General features: G+C 35.8%; 1 protein-coding gene across 7 annotated transcripts in view; it reads right to left on the bottom strand.

Annotated features, from left to right (window-relative positions):
• Positions 1-22,359, bottom strand: part of AKAP9 (A-kinase anchoring protein 9) — a 173,761-nt gene that overhangs the window by 137,272 nt on the left and 14,130 nt on the right. For 6 of the 7 annotated variants that reach the window (XM_053655099.1, XM_037136468.2, XM_053655095.1 and 3 more), the window contains exons 2-5: positions 14,124-14,378; positions 11,804-11,848; positions 1,172-1,225; positions 655-825 (exon numbers count right to left, since the gene is read on the bottom strand). In XM_053655099.1, coding sequence (XP_053511074.1) covers positions 655-825; positions 1,172-1,225; positions 11,804-11,848; positions 14,124-14,378 — 525 coding nt within the window. The remainder of the gene's footprint in view (positions 1-654; positions 826-1,171; positions 1,226-11,803; positions 11,849-14,123; positions 14,379-22,359) is intronic. The other variant, XM_053655096.1, reaches the window with a different exon arrangement.

Genomic DNA, 22,359 nt, shown 5'->3' with positions numbered 1-22,359 from the left:
AGGTCTAAATTTATCCATGTATCCACTTCCAGAAGGACAGTGCCATGTCTTTAGGGATGCCTCAATCTGTTCCTAGGCAACACCACCATAGCCACGTTCAATCCTCACTCTTTTCTGAGGAGATGAATCTGCAATGTATTCTGTCATCCTCATCAACGTTCTATTTCATCTCGTTTGTGTAACTGGCTGCCAAAAACAACAGATGTCATTTTAACAACAAGAGGTTACTTAGAAGGACTCACTGACATTTTTAATTAGTTTAAGTCTTCATAATTTTGATGTGGTTTGCACAATAATTTTCTCTCAGGCTGATTACAAAAAAAATCTACTCTACCGAAGTGATTTCAGTCTACCTAACTCATAAAGTTAAATAAAAGATTCCACATTTTATTAGCCCTGTTAATAAAATCTTGTTTTTAAGCAAGCGTGCTTATTAGGTATATACCCATATGCAGATAATAGAAAGGCATTGGAAAATTGACAACTGTGAGTTTATATTTAGTAAGGTAAAATACTGTAGATAGAAAATTTCACATAGGAGAAAAATAAATGGACCATTTAATACCCCCATCTTTAAAGACTGTACACATACTATTATCCAAACTTTCTATTTTTGTTTCTGTGAGTAACAAAAGCCACATAAGGTAAACATACTTGCTGGAGTCCTTCAGCCCCGTAAGAGGCCCTTAATTCTTCCAGTTCTCTGTTTAGCTCTTCAATTTCATGTTGTTTCCCAACCAATTCATTTTCCAACATTTCTAGGTGTGTCTGACTGTACTGTGCTCCATGTTCAGAATAAGAATCATCAGCACCAAATTCTTCTTCCTAAATCAATCCAAGATTCTGAATAATTCATGTAGTAGCAACATAGGCATTCATATATTCAAAGGGAAGCCCACTTTAAAACATCACTCTCACCTGGGAGTTTACTGGTATGGCAACCTACTTTGTTGTAAGTATTATATGTATTTCAAAAGCAAAAACAAGATATCTGCAAATTGTTACAACTGAGTTTTATAACAAAAGGTGGATAATTTTGTTTTGCTAAACATTAAGAGCATTTTGAATTTGATCACAGAAAGAAGTACATGCAGAAAAAAGCTTTGTTAGTAAGCCAGATGGTTTTAAATAGTATAAAACATTAGTATCATAGTAGTTTTAAATACTGTACCCTTAATAAATTTGTAGGCTTTCCTGATTTCACCACAAAACTGCAACCATTTACCTGTACAAAAACAATTTCCTGATATATTATGATTTAAAATAGAATTTTATTTAAAGCTAACAATTATATTTCTGCTAACTATATTCAAGTCTCTTTTATGCCTTGGGAAAGTGTCTCATTGGCAAAAACAGATATAAGTAATTAAATTTAGGTATTTAAAAGACATTATGACCATTTCAAATGCAAGTCATTCCCGTACATGTGAGGGTTTGCAATGCAAAAACCGCTGCATTATACATTTTCTTTTTTAAGTAACTTAAAGTTCTAACTATAAGTGCAGTTTTTATTTTGTTTTCATAAGGGTAACTATAAACTCCAAGTTACTGGATCCTCTTCCACAAAACGCTGCCTTAAAAATCATTTAAGCAATCTTTTTAAGTCTTATCCATGTAAAGTAATACTGGTATAAACTCAGTGAGGGTTGATAAGCAGGTCTAGACACAGGAGACTCAGAGGCCAGGAGCACTCCCTGAAGAGACTTCCCCTGAGGGCAGTACTACACAGCCATGCCAACCCGGATGGATGCGGGGATTTTCCATAACGTATTACTGCCTGTCTCTATCACGGACGGTTTGTGGTAGAATCTAAAATCCTTATGAAAGTAACTGTTAAGCAAATTCTCATCACTCACTTATTTCATATACACTTAGTGTAAAGAAAAGCATACTTCTACTGAGAAGCAGGGGAAAAAAAGAAAAGCTTTGCCAGTTGTCTTTATGTACCAAACACCATACTAAATATTATCAAATACACTCTCAACTACCCTGTGAGGTAGATATTATTGCCTCTATTTTACAAGTAAGGAAATTCTGTTTCAGAGTTTAAGTGATACACCCAAGTTTAGCTTGGAGGCGATGAAGCTGAGATTGGAACACACGGCTTTCTGAATTCAAAGCCCCTACTCTTTACATCACCTTGTTTCTCTACATACCAGAAAATTGAAAGTGATATGTAGACAAAATACAATATGAGTGTGTGGTCTATGATTAAAACTATGTAATTTTGAAATGCTAGAACAATCAGATGCAAACCAGAGCAGCCAAGATTAGTAAACTGCAAATCTAGCATTTGTACAAGTTATATAATACAGGGGTAGGAGAAAAGTAGGTTTATAGTTCTGAGTACACAAAAACAGATTTATTCTTGTATTATTTATTACCGATTGTATTACGTATTATTATTATTAACGTACTTTTGCCCACTCCGTATATGTGTTGCCTAAAAAGTAATTTCCTCTTGGGGGTGCGGAGTGTTACTGAAAAATGATGCCTTAAGAGTTCCAATATGAAAAGCATTACAGTGTTTGTATATTTGATCTACTGATGACTCTTCTGACTCCTGAAAGGGTGAAAATGGCTGAGAAATCTCCTGAAATCCTAGCTCAGTAAAACCAGTCTACCATCATTAAATGGAATGATAAAGCCTCAAAACTAGCTCAAGAGCATCGCAGAATCAACCAGTATCCACTTTAGCAATCTTTCAGAGACATCATCAAACACTTCATGAACTATAAATTTTTATATTGCTTTGTACAGACTTAGTGAATATGTAAGTTTCTCAAAGTATAATCCATGTGAATCCAGGTACAACATACAAGGTCTGGCACAAATAATGCCTCTCTTTCATTACAAAATCATAAGCACACAATTCTGTAACATAACAGTATCACACTCAAGCACACTACATGACATTTTAGGTAAAATGTTCAAATTAAAACTATAAATTATTATACCCATATTACCCTAGGACCACACTCGAGCAGGCATTATTTCTGCCAGACTGTATATAGTACAAAAGTTATGATTCAAATAAGGTTAAATCTGACAAAAACTTTCTCACGATTATCTTTTTTCAAAGTAATTTTCTAAGTCACTGTTTTTAAAAACTGTAAGTGAAATAAGCCAGGTGTTGAAAGACAAATACCATATGATCTCACCTTTAACAGGAACCTAATCAACAAAACAAACAAGCAAAATATAACCAAGGACACTGAAACTGAGAACAGGCTGACAGGGGAAGAGAGGAAGAGGGGAGAGGGGAGGAAATTTTAGGGGAAAAGGGGAAGGGTTTGCAGGAACAAGTATAAAGGACACATGGGGGACAATAACAAGGGGGAGCTGGAAAAGGGAGGGAGGTGGCTGGGATGGGGGTAAAAGGCAGAAAACTGTACTTGAACAACAATTAAAATAACAAAAAAGCCCTGGCTGGTGGCAGGTTTTCTCTCCCTCTCTCCTTCCCTCCCCTCAAGAAACAAAAAAACCCCCAAAACTATATATCAGTTAATCAATTTAGTTATTGTGGCCAGCATTAAAAAGAAAAAGTATCAAAGGATATGTCACATAGTAAAGGAAAATATCTTTTCCTGAAATTCTTCTTTGAAAAATTTGCACATATATGCACATGTATGCAAAATATGCAAACATATGCATATATTCATTCACACAATTTTCACATATTCAACAATACATATATAACTATATGTCAATATATAAAATTACACACATATATGTAAAATACATTTCTTACTGTTGAACCATAATGAACATAATCTAACTTTTATTGGCAGAATTTATATTTAAATACTATTTGTAGATTTTCAAGATGGCTGCTGAGTAGGTGGAAGCTACATTCAAGTCCTCCTATTGACAAACTGGATTTATAGCTAAATTATAGAGCAATCAACCTGAATTACCAACTAAAAAGGACAGCTAACGAGGAGTATTATAACCAAGGATTTACATAAGCAGCCACATACAGACTGCTAAGAAGGGCAGAGATGTGAAGAGGGCTGGCCCCTGAACCCATACGCAGCATGCAGCGGCTGACAAGTTGGAGGGATATCTCAGCTGCAAAAGTTGCCAGAGGAGCATGAGGTCTCAACCCTGCACTGGGACCCCCAACTCTGGACACCAGGGCTGGGAAATGGAGCCTACATAGCATCTTGCAGTGAAAATGAGTGGGGACTCTGACTGCCAGGAAGAGGAGGGAGCCTGCTAGAATCCCAGGTGCTCTCCTAAAGGGGCAATGCACAGGATCTTAGTTTCAGGCACTCACCTACGCTTCCAGCAGAGGGAAGGCAACTTGGCATATGGTAGTCATACAGAGAAGACCTGCAGAAAGGACCACTGGCTGCAACCAACAGAGACCTTTGGTGAGTCCTTTCTCTGGAGAAACTACAGGTACACACTCAGACAGACATTGAACTGTGAGGCTTTGGAATGGGGGCCAGTCTTTGCTTTCTTTCACCTGCAAACTCAGCCAGCACCACTCCCAACGGGACACAGTTTTGTTCTATCTTCCTGAGTCCCAGTGGCCCTTCCCTACTGAGGTCAGTTCCAGAGGAGTAAGGGAATAGAGCTGGGACCTTAAAAAAAAGTCTCCCTAAGAGGCTCCGATCCAGGGCTCAAGAGGGCACAGATACAGAGCTGAGGGAAAGCACAGAACTTGCTCCTCTCCCACAGGTTCAGCCAATGCCATCCTAAGGCTGTCTTGATCTGTTTTCCCAAGTCCTAAAGACTCCACCCTGCTGAGCTTGCTCCTGCAGTGGGAACAGCAGGTCGCACCCAACCTGAACTGCTGGTGCATTCCTCCTGGGAGAGCTGGAGTTGGATACTATATAGTTCTGGAGTTAGATACTATATGAACGATATGGTTCTGGAGTGGGGGCCACATACTCCCCACTGAGTGCCCGACCATGCTTTGCCCAAGAAGGGGATCCATTAGCATCATCCCTGCCACCCAGTTACCCCACCCTACAGAGCCTTCGCTGTGTGGAAGGAGCAGGGAAGCATGGCCTACTTGAGCCCACGCTACAGTCTTTCTTCAAAGGGCCCTAGAGAAAGTCCAGGCAACCTCAGGGGGTGGCTATGTAGCTGACAGGTAGCCGCTAACTTCAGAGAACTTTAGACCTTTTACTGATCAGCACCCAGCTCAGAGCTGCAGAAAACCGACCCCTCTACATAGCTTGGCCCCTCCCATGAACACTCAGAACCAGTGAACACAGCCACAATCATTGAACAGTGGGTAGTTCTGGAAAGAGAGGCCAAAGCCAATTATAAACAACAACTGACACCAACCTATACTAGAACCCTGGCCAAGTGGGACCAGAACCAATACAAGTGATGGACTTTAAATCTCACCAGAGCTGGACTCAACTAGCCACACAAATGGCACAGACAAAGGGCAACTCCAGCAGGCACCAGACCCTGCTGAAAACAATGCCACCTCAAGGGGAAACCCCTGAATAGTGGCTCATACACAGTGAACGAGGTCTATCCTTATAGTCAGCCAAGCTGAGGGTTAACCGAACCCACGAACAGGCCAACAGCATTCAAGACTCAACTACAACAGCAGGGGGTACATAACCCACACAAGAAACATTTCTGTAGCAACTAGCTCAGGTGATCTAGAAGCCACCACCACTGAGACCAACAAAGCATTTATACCAGAAAGCCCTCATAATAAGCTTAGGAGCCATTCCAAATCTATCTCATACAACGAGACAAACACAAGAAGGAAGACAAAGTAGGGAGACAAAGAAATATGTCCCAATTGAAAGAACAAAAGAAATCCCCAGAAAAAGGATTAAATGAATTGGAAGCAGCCAAGATACCAGGTGAAGACTTTAAAACAATAGTTATAAGGATGCTGAAGGACCTGAGGAGAAGAATAGAGGGTCTCAGTGAGAATGTAAGGAGATAGTAGGCATTATAAAGGATATAGAAACCATTAAAAAGAACCTGTCATAAATGAAGCCTACAATATAAAGAATACAATACAAAAAAAATCAAAGCAGGTTAGATGAAGCAGAGGATCTAATCAGCTATACAGAGGACAAGAGACAGTAAGCAGAACAAAAAAAAAAAAAACGAGGAAAATTGAAGAGACCTCTGGGACAACATCAAGTGCAACAACATCTGCATTATAGGAGCACCAGAAAAGGAAGAGAGTAAGCAAGGGATCGAGAACCTGTTTGAAGAAATAATGGCTGAAAATTTCCCTAACCTAATCAAAAGTCACACAAGTTCAGGAAGCACAGAATCCCTATGAAGATGAACCCAAAGAGGCCCACACTAAGACACATCATAATTAAAATGGAAAAGGTTAAAGACAAAAAGAGAATCTTCAAAGCAGCAAGAGAAAGACAGTTACTGACAAGGGAGCTCCCATAAGGCTGCCAACTAATTTCTCAACAGGAACATTTCAGGCCAAAAGGAACTGGCATGAAATATTTGAAGTGCTGAAAAGCAAGGACCTATGACCAACACTAGTTTATCCAATAAGGCTTTCATTTAAAATTGAAGATGAAATAAAAAACTTCCAAGGCAAAAGAAAAAAGGAGTTCATCACCACCAAACCAGAATTGTAAGAAATATTAAAGGACCTGCTGTAAGAAGAAGGGGAATAAAAGAAATACACAGGAAGGAACACAGGTGTAAAGAATAAAAAGGCAGCATATAAGTGTCAATAATAACTTTAAATGTGAACAGATTAAATGCTACAATCAAAAGACACATATGGCAGCTGAATGGATAAGAAAACATGACCCATACATAAGCTGTCTACAAAGGACCCACTCCAGAATAAAACATGCACACATACTGAAAGTGAAGGGATGATAAATAAATATTCCATGCAAGTGGAAACAAACAAACAAACAAAACGTAGCGGTACTTATATCAGACAAAATGGACTTCAAAACAAAGACTATAACAAGACAAAGAGGGATATTATATAATACTAAAGGGATCAATACAACAAAAGATGTAACTGTTGAAAACATACATATACTAAACACATATATCTTAAATCTAAGGGAGAGATGGACAACAACCACAATCCTAAGTGGGGATTTTAACACCCATTGACATCAATGGATAGATCATACAGACAAAAAACAAGGCAATAGAACATTTCATTCCAAAGTAGAATATAAATTCTTTTCAAGTGCACATGGAAAATTCTCTAAAACAGACCACATGCTATGACACAAGACAAGCCTTAATAAATTCAAGAAGACTAAAATCATATCAAGCATCTTTTCCAAACACAATGGTATAAAGCTAGAAATCAACTGCAATTTAAAAACTCAAAAACACTCAAACACATGGAAGCTAAATACCATATTAAACAATGAATGGGTTAACCATGAGATCAAGCAAGAAATAAAAAAATTACTGGAAGACAAACAAAAATGAAGACACAGCATCCCCAAATCTATGAAACACAGTGAAAGCAGTCATAAGAGGGAAGTCTGTAACCATACAAGTCTACCTTAAGAAGCAAGAAGAATCTGAAATAAACAATCTAACCTTCAACAAAAGAGCCAGAGAAACAACAAAGAGAGCTGAAAGTATGCAGAAGAAAGGAAACAATGAAGATTAGAATGGAAATAAATGAAATGGAAACTAAAAACAAAACAAAACATTAATGAAACCAAGACCTGGTTCTTCCAAGAAATAAACAAGATTGACAAGTCTTTAACCAAAATCATCAAGAGAAAAAGAGGATCCAAATAAATAAAATCAGAAATGAAAGAGGAGAAGTAACAACTGACACCATATAAGCACAAAGGATCGTAAGAAAATATTATAAACTACTATATGCCAGAATATTGGACAACTTGGGTGAAATGAAACATTTCACTGAATCTAGAAACATTCAATCTTCCAAAACTAAACCAGGAAAAATCAGAAAATCTGAATAGGCCAGTTACAACTAATGAAATAGAAGCAATAATCAAAAACTCCCAGCAAACAAAAGCTCTGAACTAGAAGGCTTCACAGGCAAATTTTACCATCCAAATAACTAACACCTGTCCTTCTCAAACTATTCACAAAAATTCAGGAAGAGGGAAGACTTCTAATCTCATTTTACACAGCCAGCATTATCCTAATTTCAAAACTAGATAAAGACACTACAAAGAAAAAACATTCTAGGCCATCAATTGCTGATGAACCTAGATGCTAAAATCTTCAACAATATATTAGCAAACGTGTAGATACAGAATATTCCAAAAGTTAATGTGAAACCACAAAGATCCCAAATAGCCACAGCAATCTTGAGAAAAAAAGAACAAAGGTGGAGGTATCACAATACTTAATATCAAACTATATTACTAGGCCATAGTAATCAAAACAGTATCTTACTGGCATTAAGAACAGGCATACAGATCAATGGAACAGAACAGAGAGCCCCAAAATAAAACTACACCTTCATGGTCAATTAATACTTGATAAAGGTGGCAAAAACATACAATGGAGTAAAGACAGTCTCTTCAAAAAATAATGTTGGGAAAATTGGACAGATACATACAAACAAAATGAACTAGACCACCAACTTATACCACACACAAGAATAAACTCAAAATGGATTAAGGACTTAAATGTAAATTGCAAAACCGTAAGAATCCTAAAAAACATAAACAGTCAAATTTCAGATGTTTCTCATAGCAATATTTCTGCTGATATACCTCTCTGGGCAAGGGAAACAAAGGGAATAATAAACAAATGGGACTATATCAAACTAAAAAGTTTCCGATAGCAAAAGAAACTACAGACAAAATGAAAAGGCAACCCACTGAATGGAAGAACATATTCGCCAATGATACATCTGATAAGGAGTTAATTTCCAAAATATATAAAATACATACAACCAAACACCTAGAAAACAATCCAGTCAAAAAATGAGCAAAGGCTCTCAGTACACTTCTCCACAGAGGACATACAGATAGTCGAGACATATGAAAAGAATGCTCAACATCCCTAATCATCAGAGAGATGCAAATTAAAACTACAATGAGATACCACCTCACGCCTGCTAGAACAACTACCATCAATAAATCAAAAAAAAATAGGTTCTGGTGAAGATGCAGAAAAAAAGGGAACCCTTTTGCTCTATTGGTAGGAATGCAGACTGGTACAGTCACTGTGTAAAACAGTATGGAGTTTCCTCAAAAAACTAAAAATGAAACTGACTTTTGAACCTACAATCCCACTTCTGAGAATACATTCTAAGAATCCCCAAACACCAATTCTAAAAAACATATACACCCCTATGTTCACAGTAGTGTTACTTACAATAGCCAAGATCAGGAAACAACCCAAGAGCCCATCAATAGATAAGTGGGTAAAAAAGCGATGGTACACTGAAACTATGGAATACTACTCAGCTGTAAAAAAGAAGGAAACCTTACCTTTTATGACAGCATGGAAGGACCTGGAGATTATTATACTAAGTGAATCATCCAGTTAGAGAAAGACAAGTACCATATATTCTCACTTATATGTGGAATCTAATAAACAAAACTAATTGACGAACAAAATAGAAATACAGGTGTAGTTACATGGAACGCACTGATAGCTGTCAGAGGGAAGGGGTAAAAAAAAAGAAGGGATTAAACAAAAAATACATATATACGCACATACAAAACACTAGACAGAAATGACAATATCGTAATAGCCAGAGGGATAGTGGGGGGAGGTAAAAGAGGGCAAAGGAGGGGTAAATGAGGACGAAAAGAAACTTTACTTTGGTAATGGGCACACAAAGCAGTATGGAGATGATGTTTTGATGAGTTGTACACTTGAAGCCTGTATAATTTTGTTAACCAATATCACCCTAATAAACTCAATAAATAAATAAATAAATACATACATATTATTTGCACCTTACTTTGAAACACATCATATTTAGTAGGTATCACATTTAAACAGTTTTAATACATTCTTCTGGACATCCTAATTCCCACCAATTTTTTAATTTAAAAAATCTAGTAAAATGTGTCTTATTGTAACAAGAATTTCCAGTATTATTAGTTTGCATTCTCATAATTAGAACTTTAAAATCACAATCTTTTTATGTCTTTAGCTTTTAAATTAATGTTAATAACATTAAATTTTTTCTTTTTTCAAAGTAAAAATATGGCTATATAAATTTTATCCAAATTTCATAGACACACATGAGAGATAGTTTGGCCTATAAATATGTGGTTTATAAAAAATTTCATTCTGGGTCCTAAATGGTGTGGCTCTGTGAGTAGGCATCATACTGCAAAACAAACAGTTTGATTCCTGGTCAGGGCACATGCCAGGGTTGTGTCAAGGTCTGCAGCTGGGGGTGCTTGTGAAAGGCAACTAACTCATCAATGATAGAGGTGTTTCTCTTGCACATTGGAGTTTCTCTCCCTCTCTTTCTCCATCCCTTTCTCTCTCTCTAAAAATAAATAAATAAAACTTTAAAAAAAATTTTAATTCACTTTGTGTGAAGAAAAAAATGCACTTTGTGCAGTTCTGGGATGCCAGAAAGACAAAGGCACTTCAAGCACCAAGCCATCTGAAACTTCCAATCAGTACAGACAAGCTATAAGAATTAAGACATTATATATATAGAAAAGCAGTGTTTTCATATATAAGCTCCAATAAGAGCAGAATCTTTTAATTGAGAGCTCTGATTTTAAATTGAGATACTTTACGTAGAGGCAACTTTATGTAATCTGAACAGGGCACCAATGTATTCATTTAACCCTGTTTAATTATTTTCCTGACAAGACAACTAATTAACTATATTTCCAGCTTTAACCACATGATATTTTTGTTTTTTTTAGGTTTTTTATTATTATTCCATTACAATTGACCCAATTTCCCCCCCTTTGCCTCACTCCAACCACCCACCCGCAGTCCATCCCCACACCCCTGTCCACGTCCATGGGTCATCCATGCATGTTCTCTGGCTAGTCCTTTCCCCTTCTTTCCACCATTATCCCCCTCCCTCCTCTCCTCTTGTCACTATAAACACATATTTTTGAAGTGTCAAAGTTTTCACTCCCACTGGCAATACAACACAGCAATATGTTCATGTAAGAACATAGTTACTTTTTAATATTAGAAACCTACAATAAATCAAAACTTATGGACTATACTGAGTTACTGAACCATTCAGAAAAAGTAATAGTTTTCCAAATCCTCAAATGGACCAAAGAAATAACACATGGGCCAAAGAAATAACAATCATATCTAAAAGAATAAGAAAAAGTTAATATGACATATGTATTACTAGCACATACAGTATTTGCTAAAGTGGCCAATGCCTGTATCAGCTTTTATTACCTATATTGAAAATCACTATTGTAACAATTTCAATAAATGAATTTATATAATTAACTAAAATTCAAGCATCTGTAAAAAGCATTTCTCAAAATAAAACAGCCTATATTATAAAATGTTTACTGTGTTAAATATGGATTTTATAATAATCATGTATCCTATATAACAGTATCAAACATTCTGAGCAACTAAAAAAAAAAGTGCTTTTATCTAATTAAGGACCAAGCTATTCATACAGATGTCTAAGACCTTTGTTAATAGCCTGAAAAAAGGATATATCGGAAAAATATCCTCAGGTTTTCTAGGTCATTTACATTATATCATGTTAAGCTGTATTTTTTATATTTATATTTATATTTATATTTATATTTATATTTATAAAAATACAGAACCATGGGAACTACAAAAAGCAAAGTACTAGTCAACAGTTTTAAGAAAAATACAAAATGTCAATCATCGTATTATTTATTCTTACCTCTGAACTATAATCATCGGCTGTGGTTGAAATTTCACTTTCCGGCTAAAACAAAAGTAAAAACCAATTACATTAAAACCTTTCCCCATCTAAATACTGTATTTTATTAACCTATTACTATTGGTACTAATGATAAAAAATCACTTAAAAACTGTAAAAATTATTTAAATCTTTAAATTGTCACTGATTAATAATTGCTAAATAACATGTAAAATTTAACACTAGGCATTTTTCTATAGATAAAAGTATCAAGAAGTATTTTCATACAAGGTCTTGCATTACCAATAATCATTTGTTAGATAAAAGAACCAATTAAGATATCATCCCATTAATTCTTGTGTCTCTTTTAAATAAAAAAGTCCTAATGTGTTAGTAAAAAAGTTCAATTTCTTCCAAAGGAAGAATCATCTAATCTTGATGCTAGAAAAGTAGTAACAACATAAAAAAAAGTCGAGGCTTTGCTGTCATTAACACCTTTGCAGCCTACAAAGCACTTTTCAAGACATTCTCAGGTCAGTCACCCTTACATCCCTGGGATCTGGGTATGAAGGCCAGTGGCCTTCCCAAGTTGCCCGCTGCTGAGAAGTTCTGTGCTCGCTAGAGGAGTCAAGGAGGTAAGCTAAAATTTCACTGCTTTCACTCTTCTTTCTCTCATTGTAAGAATTTCATTTTTCAAGTGAGAAAAAAAGACCCAGATATTTCACCTCTTCATTCAAGCACCAAAACTGTGCTATTATATTATTTGAAAGGTCCAGATTTCAACAAAAAAATTTTAAGACATATAAACAAAAAAAGACAATATGGCCCACTCAAAAGAAAAATAGCAGTCAACAGAAAATGTCCCTAAGGAAACACAGATATTGGACTTAAATAAACAAAGGCTTTAAACTAGCTATTTTAAATATAGTCAAATATGTGTCTAAAGAACTAAATTATAAAAATAATGTCTCACCAAATAGAAACTATCAATAAAGAGAAAAAATGTATAAAAGAACCAAAAAGAAGCTGTGATGTTTAAAATAACTGAAATGAAAAATTTACTAGAAGGATTAATAGCACATTTATGCATGAAGAATAAAGAATCAGCAAACTACAAATTAGTTCAACTGAAATTCTCCAGTCTGAGGAAAATAAAGAAAAAAAAAGAATGAAGAAAATGAACAGTGTCAGAATCTGTGTAACAATATCAAACATACAACACATGCACAACAGAAGACCCAAGAAAGAGAGGACAGAAAAGGGCAGAAAGAATATCGAAAACATAATGGCTGAAAACTTTCCAAACTAAAGAAAACATTAATCTACACACCAAAGCAGCTCAATAAACTAAGTAGGAAAAACTCAAAAAAAGATACATTCTTACAATGAATAACAAATCTCTGACACTCCTGACCTTTTGAATAAAGCTCAAATCCCCATAAGTCTAAAGCTTTTTGTTTCCACATAAATATACCAAGGCACAATCCAAGTTACAATAGTCTGCCTTGTCTAACACTGTTCCTCCTAAGCATTCCATCATTCTCTACTCCCGGTCTTAGCTGGTGGTTCCACCACCCCATCCACCTTCCAAGTAACTTCTCCCACATCTCTGTATACTGGAAAACTACATTTACCAAGTAGAGGGAGAAAATGAGTATTTTTGAGAACCTTCTGTGGGCCAGGTGCAATCTCACCATCATCACTTTTGATCCATTTAAAACTAAACTACTTATGGTTTTCCAATCACATCACACTGTTTCATGTCTTTGTGAATGCAATCTCTTTGGCACAGAGATTGTGTCCTCTACTTCTTTGCCTCTAGCTGAATAACCACATAAGGATGATCTGAGCATTCTCCCAAATCATGATACTCTAGGGTACCATGCAGGGGTGTTTACCTTTTGGCATCTCTGTGCTATACTGGAAGAAGAAGAGTTGTCTTGGGACACACATTAAATATACTGAGACATGTAATCTCAAAAAAAATCTCACAATGTTTTCAGTAAATTTATGATTTTGTGCTGGGCCACATTCATAGCCATCCTGGGCCACATGCGGCCCAAGGGCCGCAGGTCGACACCCAATTACAAGCACAGCTTTAATGAAGGTACATGGTCTATCTTACATCTGCCTCCCATGCCCTAGACTGACTTTCCTAATGAACAGAAACTGTCGTATTTACCTCTGCATCCTTGGTGCTCATTCCTTGGTGTATTACAATTGCTTAGTAAATGTTTATTGAATCAGGCTCATATACATTTGCACAGAATGCTAATGAATGTTGTCTTACAAAAACTTTCACTTACAATTTTCATGTTTGAAAATGTGGATGAATACTTACTTCAGCAGAGAAGACCTGGTCATGTTTGATTACTTCCCCACTGTGAGGAGTTCTCATTACCACGGATTCAGGAGTCACGACTGATCCCACTCCCTGAGAACTATTCATATACATATCGTCACTGTGTGATTGCTCAATATTCAAAGAATGGTATGCTGACACATCATGTTTACTGCTTGAAGTATTCTTCTTTTTTTTCTTCTTAGAGGGATTCTGCCCATCACACTGAGCTTTCCTTTGTCGAAACTGGGCAAGCTACAGAGAGAGAGAAAGAGAGAGAGATTGATTGAGACTGCCATTACTGTCAAAGATAAATTTTATCACCACTAAGAAAAATAGCTTTGGAGTCTATTTCTTTAAACTATTATTAAAATGACAACAAAATAAAGGACAACTGTTAGTCTTAACACATGAATAACGAATTGCAAAGAAATTAAGTATTTCTGAATGAATATGTATCAAATATTGAAAAGAAAGAAAAACATCATTTCTAAAGAAAAAACTAGCCCAGAATTGCACAGAATAAGAAAAAATAGGCACTCTCATTCACTGTTTGCTGAGAGTGCAAACTCTGGATGTGAGATTATATAAAAATATAAAAGCTCTAAGTAAATTTGCTTTGTGAAATTCCTGGGACTTCTACTAATTTATAATAAATGAAATTAGTCCATGCAAAAAAGGTTTAGCTACATAAATGATCACTAAAGCCTTGTTTATAATGAGGAAAAATTAGAAATAATTTTATTATTTTTCCTCATCAAACAACAGTGCTTCTACTCCCTTGGTCATGGGAACATTTGCCATGTCCTAGTGCCACTTCTATTTATCATTTCCTTAACATGTCTTAACTTCTGTGCTTTTATTTATTTTAAAAGAATACTTTCGACCTTGGACCAACATGGAGGCATAGGTGGAAGGAAACTGTGCCTCCTTGCACAACCAAAATTAAGGACAACAAATTTAGAAAGAAAAATGCAACTAGAACAGACAGAAAACTGAACTGTATGGAAGTCGGACAACCATTCAACCAGACCAGTAAGAGGGGTGGAGTCGGCAGCTGGCAGAGAGGGATGGGGCAGGAAAAGGCAGTGGCTACCAGACCTGGGAGCACAGGCGGTACGGGATTAGCAGACCCTGGGCGAGGGGAAGGAAACGAGCAGAGTGCGCAAGGTGGTTGGCTGACCTTGGTCACACATTCTCACGCAGATAAACTAGGCAAAAACGGACACCGAGACAGACCATGCAAACCAGGGCCCCAGCGCCGGGAAATAAAGCCTAAAAGCACCGACTGAAAAGGTACCGGGAGAGTCTCCCAGTCTCACAGGAGGGTTAGTTGGGAGAGACCCATGGGATCCTAGAACGTGTACAAGCCCACCCACCCAGGAACCAGCACCAGAAGGGCCCAATTTGCTTGGGAGAAGCAGTAGAGGGGACTGAAATCCGAGAGAGAGCAGAACAAGCACCATTGTTCCCTCTCTGACCCCACCCCCATGTACAGCGTCACAACACAGTGCCTGGGTTGCCTAGCCCTGGTGAACACCTAAGGCTCTGCCCCTCAAACGTAACAGGTGTGTCAAGACAAAAAATGGCCCAAACGAAAGAACAGATCAAAGCTCCAGAAAAAAATACAACTAAGCAACGAAGATATAGCCAACTTGTGATCAAGATGCTCACAGTACTGGTTGATTTTGGTTGCATATAGATGAAAAAATGAAGGCTACATTAAGTGAAATGAAGGAAAATGCACAGGGAACCAATAATGATGGGAAGAAAACTGGGACTCAAATCAGTGGAGTGGACCAGAAGGAAGAAAGAAACAACCAAACAGAAAAGAATGAAGGAACAAGAATACAAAAAAAAAAAAAAAATGAGGAAAGACTTAGGAACCTCCAGGACATCTTTCAACATCTGAATTATAGAGGTACCAGAAAAGGAAAAGAAACAGCAACAAGTGGAAAACTTATCCGAACAAATAATAAAGAAGAACTTCCCCAATCTGGCAAAGGAAATAGATTTCCAGGAGATCCAGGAAGCTCAGAGAGTCCCAAAGAAGGTGGACCCCAGGAGGAACACACCAAGGCACATCATCATTACATTAGGCAAGATTAAAATGAAGGGGAGGATTCTAGAAGGAGCAAGAGATAAGGGGACAGTCACCTACAAAGGAGTTCCCATCACCTGATTTCTCAAAAGAGATCTTACAGGCAAGAAGGGGCTGGAAAGAAGTATTCCAACTCATGAAATCCAAAGACCTACATCCAAGATTGCTCTATCCAGCAAAGCTTTCATTTAGAATGGAAGGGCAGATAAAGTGCTTCTCAGATAAGATCAAGTTAAAGGAGTTCATCATCACCAAGCCCTTATTATATGAAATGTTAAAGGGACTTATCTAAGGAAAAGAAGATAAAAAATATGAACAGTGAAAGGACAGCAAACTCACAGTTATTAACAACCACACTTAAAACCAAACTAAGCAGACACCTAAAACAGGAGCAGAGCTACAGAAATGGAGATCACATGGAAGGTTAGCAACAGGGGAATAGGAGGAGGAAGGGCAGGGGAAGGTACAGAGAATAAGTAGCATAGACGGTGGGGAGAAAATAGACAGGGGGAGGGCAAGAGTAGGGTGGGAAATCTAAAAGCTAAAGAACTTATGACACATGGACATGAACTAAAGGGGGGGAATGCGGGTGGGAGAGGGTGTGCAGAGTGGAGACGAATGAATGGGGGAGGAATGGGACAGCTGTAATGGCATAATCAATAAAATATACTTTGAAAAAAGAATACTTTCTACCCATGATATTTATTAACAGTCAGCATCACTTGTGATTTCTTTAACAAAGTAGTAAACAGGAATAAATACAATGAAAAATAAACTACATTATTAAAATTTTAGATAGCACTCCTGAAGGTTATGAAAAAAACATGTAAGTATGAGAAGGGTGTAAAGGGTATATGGGCATCAGACTTTTGCTTTGTCGTTAGCAGATGAAATTCAAAAAAACATCTAGAAAGGTGGTAAATTCCTTACAGTACTATCCAGTATTACTTAATACTGGGTTAGGGTATCACCTAAAATCTGTCACCACCTAATATCAGAAGTATTACATACTTTGTGTAACACTGGATTAACTTAATTAAAATAATATTAATGCAAAGTATTATTAATAATAAAGATGTAGCAGTTATAAAATAATATTGCAAAGTATTTTTCTTAATAAAAAATTATGTGCATCTCTTTTAAGAAAGACAAAGCAGGATTCAGGTTCACAGCCTCCATTGATTCACTCTAACCAGCTTGAATTTTAATAATATAACATACATAGGCACAGGTGAATTCTGGAAGAATATAACCATAATAACTTTGGTATATCTCTGGATTTGAGATTATAGGTACTTTATTTTTTGCTCATTTGAAATTTCTTTTTTTATGTAATAAATTTTCTAAATTTTATATGAAGCAACTATTAACTATGAATTCCTAAATTTAGTTTGAGCTCTTGATCATTCTTGAGCAGAGAAATGAATGCATAAGAACAGGTATAAGCCCTTTGTGCCTTAAGAAAGAAGAAATATGCTACCAGTGCATGAGTTATATAACTACTACTTAGACCAATTATAAAGTGGCCATTAAATTTCTTATAAGACATTAAAGCCATCTAATAATGATCTTGATACCTTGAACTATCAAAATATGTGGCAAACACCAGAACCTACCGAATAATGCACAGTATATTATATACTCATGTTGTCCACCATAGAAGGAGAAAAGTATATAGTGTTAAGAGAAAGTCTACTTCATAAATCAGAACTATCTAATTACTGACCTCGGAGAATATAAAAATATATTACATTTAAATTTTTTTCCCCAGCCACTAAGCAACTCGCTAGTTATTCTACCTCAGGTCTGCTTAAGGAACAGATGCAACAGCAGTTGCCTCTATTTATACATTATTCAGCTACTGGAATGCATTAAACTACTTTGAGGACAGCGGATTCACTCTTAAAAATAAACCAACTGAAACACCATTACATAGTATCTGAAATTAGAATTGAGAGCCCAGGCACATATTTTTTAAAAGACCCCTCAGAGAGAATGCAAAACCAAGGAAAATATTAATACTGGCATTCCTGATACTTAAGCTCAATTTCAAAAGTTTCTTAAAAGCCTGTGTTATCTGTGTTAGAAAGTATATTCAGATAGAGGATATCAGGACAAAAATGAAGATTCCGTTTAAAATCTCAACTCTGTTAGGTTAAATATATAATTTATATTTAGTATTTACTTATATGTACAAACACATAACAAAGGAGAAAACTAAAACTGCATTTAAAACACTTTAATTAAAAAAATACTGTCTGAGACAAAAGAACACATTACTAAATAAACCCAAGTGAAAATGGAACAAAAGGTTGAATGGTTCTACTAGCATTCAGAATGAGTTACTTGTAAGGGTATAAATTACCAAGACATCGTTTTAGACTTGATTACTGATTATATGAAGTAATTTTCTTTTCAGAACAATTAACCAGAAGGTAAAGTCCACGAGGATAAGAAGTTTTGTTCTTATCCAGTTTTAGTGGTGCAATATTTTCAAAGGCTAGAACAGTATTTGACAAATACATGTTGAGTGAAAAATGAATAATTTGTCTTTTAACGTCACCACTAAGTTATCATTTTAAAGTACTGTTCCACAGAATCTGAGAATTAAGATGATATAGGCATATCTAATTCTACTATATAAAAAAGTCCCACAGTCTCAGAATGAAAATGATCAATTACATGAATTAAAACATAAAATAATCCCTCTCACCATAATCTCTGTCAGTACCCCCTAACCCCCCCAAAATAAGACAAAAATTAAATTCTCAAAAATAATGCCCACAATAGCTTTATAGTAAGAATTCTGTTTTATAAAGGAGACAATGTGAGATTGTATCATAAATCTAATTTCTTATTGAGACCTAAACTATTTTTATTATAAACCTAAAAATGGCAACCTAACAGAAAAGCAAATATCAGAAATGCTACTCAATCAGCTAATAACTTGATACTGAAATGATACACTTTAAATTATTGGGAAAACATGAAGTCCAAAACATGCTGAAAATTCATAGTATAGCCATCTGTGTTTGTCATTTGAAAGCCAATTATAAAATGTTAACATATGTAGGCACAGAAATAGTTGAGATTTACTAGAAAGACATGTCCACATACAGTTGTGTTTAAAAACTGATTCAGAGCTCAAGCAGAAAGTATCTTTCTTACCCTGACTAGAATGTGAATAAACTAAACAAAAAATGACTGATAATTTATTAAACTCATTTATAATTTTATAAATGATCATTCTCAATAAAACAAGGACTTTTAAAAATGCTGTATAGAACATGCCAAGTTTTTATAATGTCACTTCAAGAAAAACTGCTAATTGAAATATATTGTTTCTTACTTGAGTGTTTACTATGTGCCAGGCACTGTGCTAGACGTGAGCTAAAATATATGGTCCTAATAGTAGGATGTTTCAGTCTAGGCTAGCCTATTACCTCACTGAGTTGTGAGAAACGAGTAAGATAAAAGTTAGTGCACAATTTTATAAACTCAACAGTTCTCAATACATCTCTAAGAAGGTGGTATGGGATTCATTTGTCCTAGTATTCTCAAAACAGGCTTTCTGTAAGTGGTGTGGTTGTAAAGTTTTATATCTGTGAAGGAGATAACTTGGCATATGACAGGTAGTAAGTAATTCATTTATTTAGCAAGTATTTATTGACAGTTACCTATCATGTGTCCAGCCAGTGCTAAGGGCAGGGCAGGCAATGATGAATCAGATACAAACTCTACTCCTATGAACTGTCATTCAAGTAGGAAGAGCAAATTAAACAAATACAGATAAATACAGAAATACATCATTTCAAGAGATAAAAAGTGCTCCAAAGAAAAGAGTGTAGGTAGTAAAAAAAAGCATTCAACAGAAAGACTTAATGTGGATGGGACTGTGGGGAGAGGTCAGGAAGTATTGAGAAAATAATAATAAGTGGCAAAATAAAATAGAACACAAACATCTGACTCCAAATCCAGTATTCTTTCCATTATACCAATTTGCATGTTGTGCATTCTGAGCTCTCTTTTCGTTCACCTATCATGATTCTTCAAATCTTAGAACACTGAGCTTAAAGGCACAAACAAATGAAATCACTAAACAAATACTTTTTTGACAAGATTGGGGGAAAACACACATATAAAAACACACATAACACACTGCACACCCCCAAAAGAAAATATAAGGTATTTTGAAAATATTGTCTATTCTCTCCAGTTTTCAAAATTGCTAAAAGCAGAGCTACTTTCCATGTTTTTGCTACAGATAATTTAAGATCCTAATTAATTCTAATTATGGTGATTATTTGTACTTGTCAGTGCTGCTTTTAAACCTTTTTAATATTCCTCAATGAATGTTGCACAAGAATGCTCTACAAATTATTACAGCAAAGCTCCAGGGGCCTAACTGTGGAAACAAAAAGGATACAACAGTTGACCCAAAGATAATTTGTATTTTATGTAGAGTGAAGTAGGGCAACTGAAAGCAAAGACAAAAGCAACCTTTTGTGCTGTGAAGCATATTTTCCAACAATATCTCAAAGATACAAACTGTTGGAAAATAACAGTGCCAAACAGACCAAGAAAATCAGATATGGGTTTACATTACTGAGCCACTCATCCTATTTATATCCTATAATCTCACTGAATGCAGATTTTTTTCCTCAAAAGTTTTAGAAAATTATGTCTAAGAAGAAAACAGATTCTACAAATTCAGAAATCATCTTAATTTTACATAATTCAACATGTTTCATTGTCTGGCACATAGTAGGCACAAATATTTGTTGAATGAAAATGCTTCAAAAAGAATATGGATCACATATGATAGAGTCCTAGACTGCTGGGTCTACAGAGACTCTAATGAGCTAGCTATGTGGCAAAGGACAGGCCACTTAACCGCAGAACTGTTTCTTCAACTGAGAGGAAGATCTGAGGATTTTTAAAGATTTTTTCCAAATTTAAGGCCTTTTGGAGAAATATTTTCAATTGTCCCCTTTCTATTCTCCTCTCCCTACTTCACTTAGTTATATAAGAGAAAAAGTGACTTCTACATTTTTAAAAAAGCTTGTTTGAAAAAACAGTTCAATAAACAGTGTCTATTACTAAATGATCCCACATTTAGAAAAAGATACAGAAAAGTGGAAAGCTTACAATAATGTATTCAGAACAAATCACTTCTAAGCACATAAAATTATCAAAATACTTTCAGGCTTATTACTAGTGATTATATAAAGTCAAATAATTTCAGAACAAATAACTGAAAGGTAAACTCCATGAGGACAGGGGTTTTTAATTAAAATCAAAGCCTATATAATACTCTAAGTCTAGAACAGTGCCTGCACATAATAAAAAAAAATCTTTATCTTTACAGAAAAGAGACACCACTACGAAATAATTCTAGGTATTATTCCTCAGAACTTCAGATTATCTACATAGTTTCTTTAAAAAAATAAGGTGATATATATCAGGTCCATTGTTACAGTAATACACAACTATACAATGTAATATTATGTAGCTATCAAAAATAATGTTCTCAAAAAAATTTAATGTGAGCAAATGCTCTCAACAAAAAGTCAAAGAGGCCAAAACTACAAATAAGAGTATGATTCAAGTATAAAAATATACTTATACATAGAAACAAAGAATCAATAAACTGTTAATAGTGATTGCTTTCCTCTTTAAAAGATCTTCAGGGCCTCCTCCTCCCCAATAGATCTATAAAGAATGTTCACTGATAAAATTAGCACAGGCCTATACATTAATATCACTGTTTTTAATAGGCGATATTACGACTACACATCTACCGAAAGTCTCATCCCCAGAGACAGAAATAGGGAATATGCTGGCCTGAGGCCTGGGCTCTTGCATCAATCAGCCTCTCCAGACACCTTTACATCCCACAAGCATAACTGCCAACACTGCAGGTCACTATACTCCACTGTTCAGATGCCACCTGCCTGTTTCATTTTAATGTCACCTAATTATGGTAACAATGAACAGTGAGAAGAATGGCACTTTGCTTAACCTTATCTTGGTTCCAAATGAATTTTCAGTTTTCCATGAGGCCCAACCATACTACCCTAGCCTTCCTCTGAAATCTCTCTTTACAAGAACCCTGTATTATCTCTCCCCCACTTA

Source organism: Artibeus jamaicensis, unplaced genomic scaffold (assembly GCF_021234435.1).
Source record: "Artibeus jamaicensis isolate MK-2021 breed Jamaican fruit bat unplaced genomic scaffold, CSHL_Jam_final contig_923, whole genome shotgun sequence".
Taxonomy (NCBI): domain Eukaryota; kingdom Metazoa; phylum Chordata; class Mammalia; order Chiroptera; family Phyllostomidae; genus Artibeus; species Artibeus jamaicensis.
Note: the sequence above shows the minus strand (reverse complement) of the source record. Positions and strands in the feature narration are given on the sequence as shown.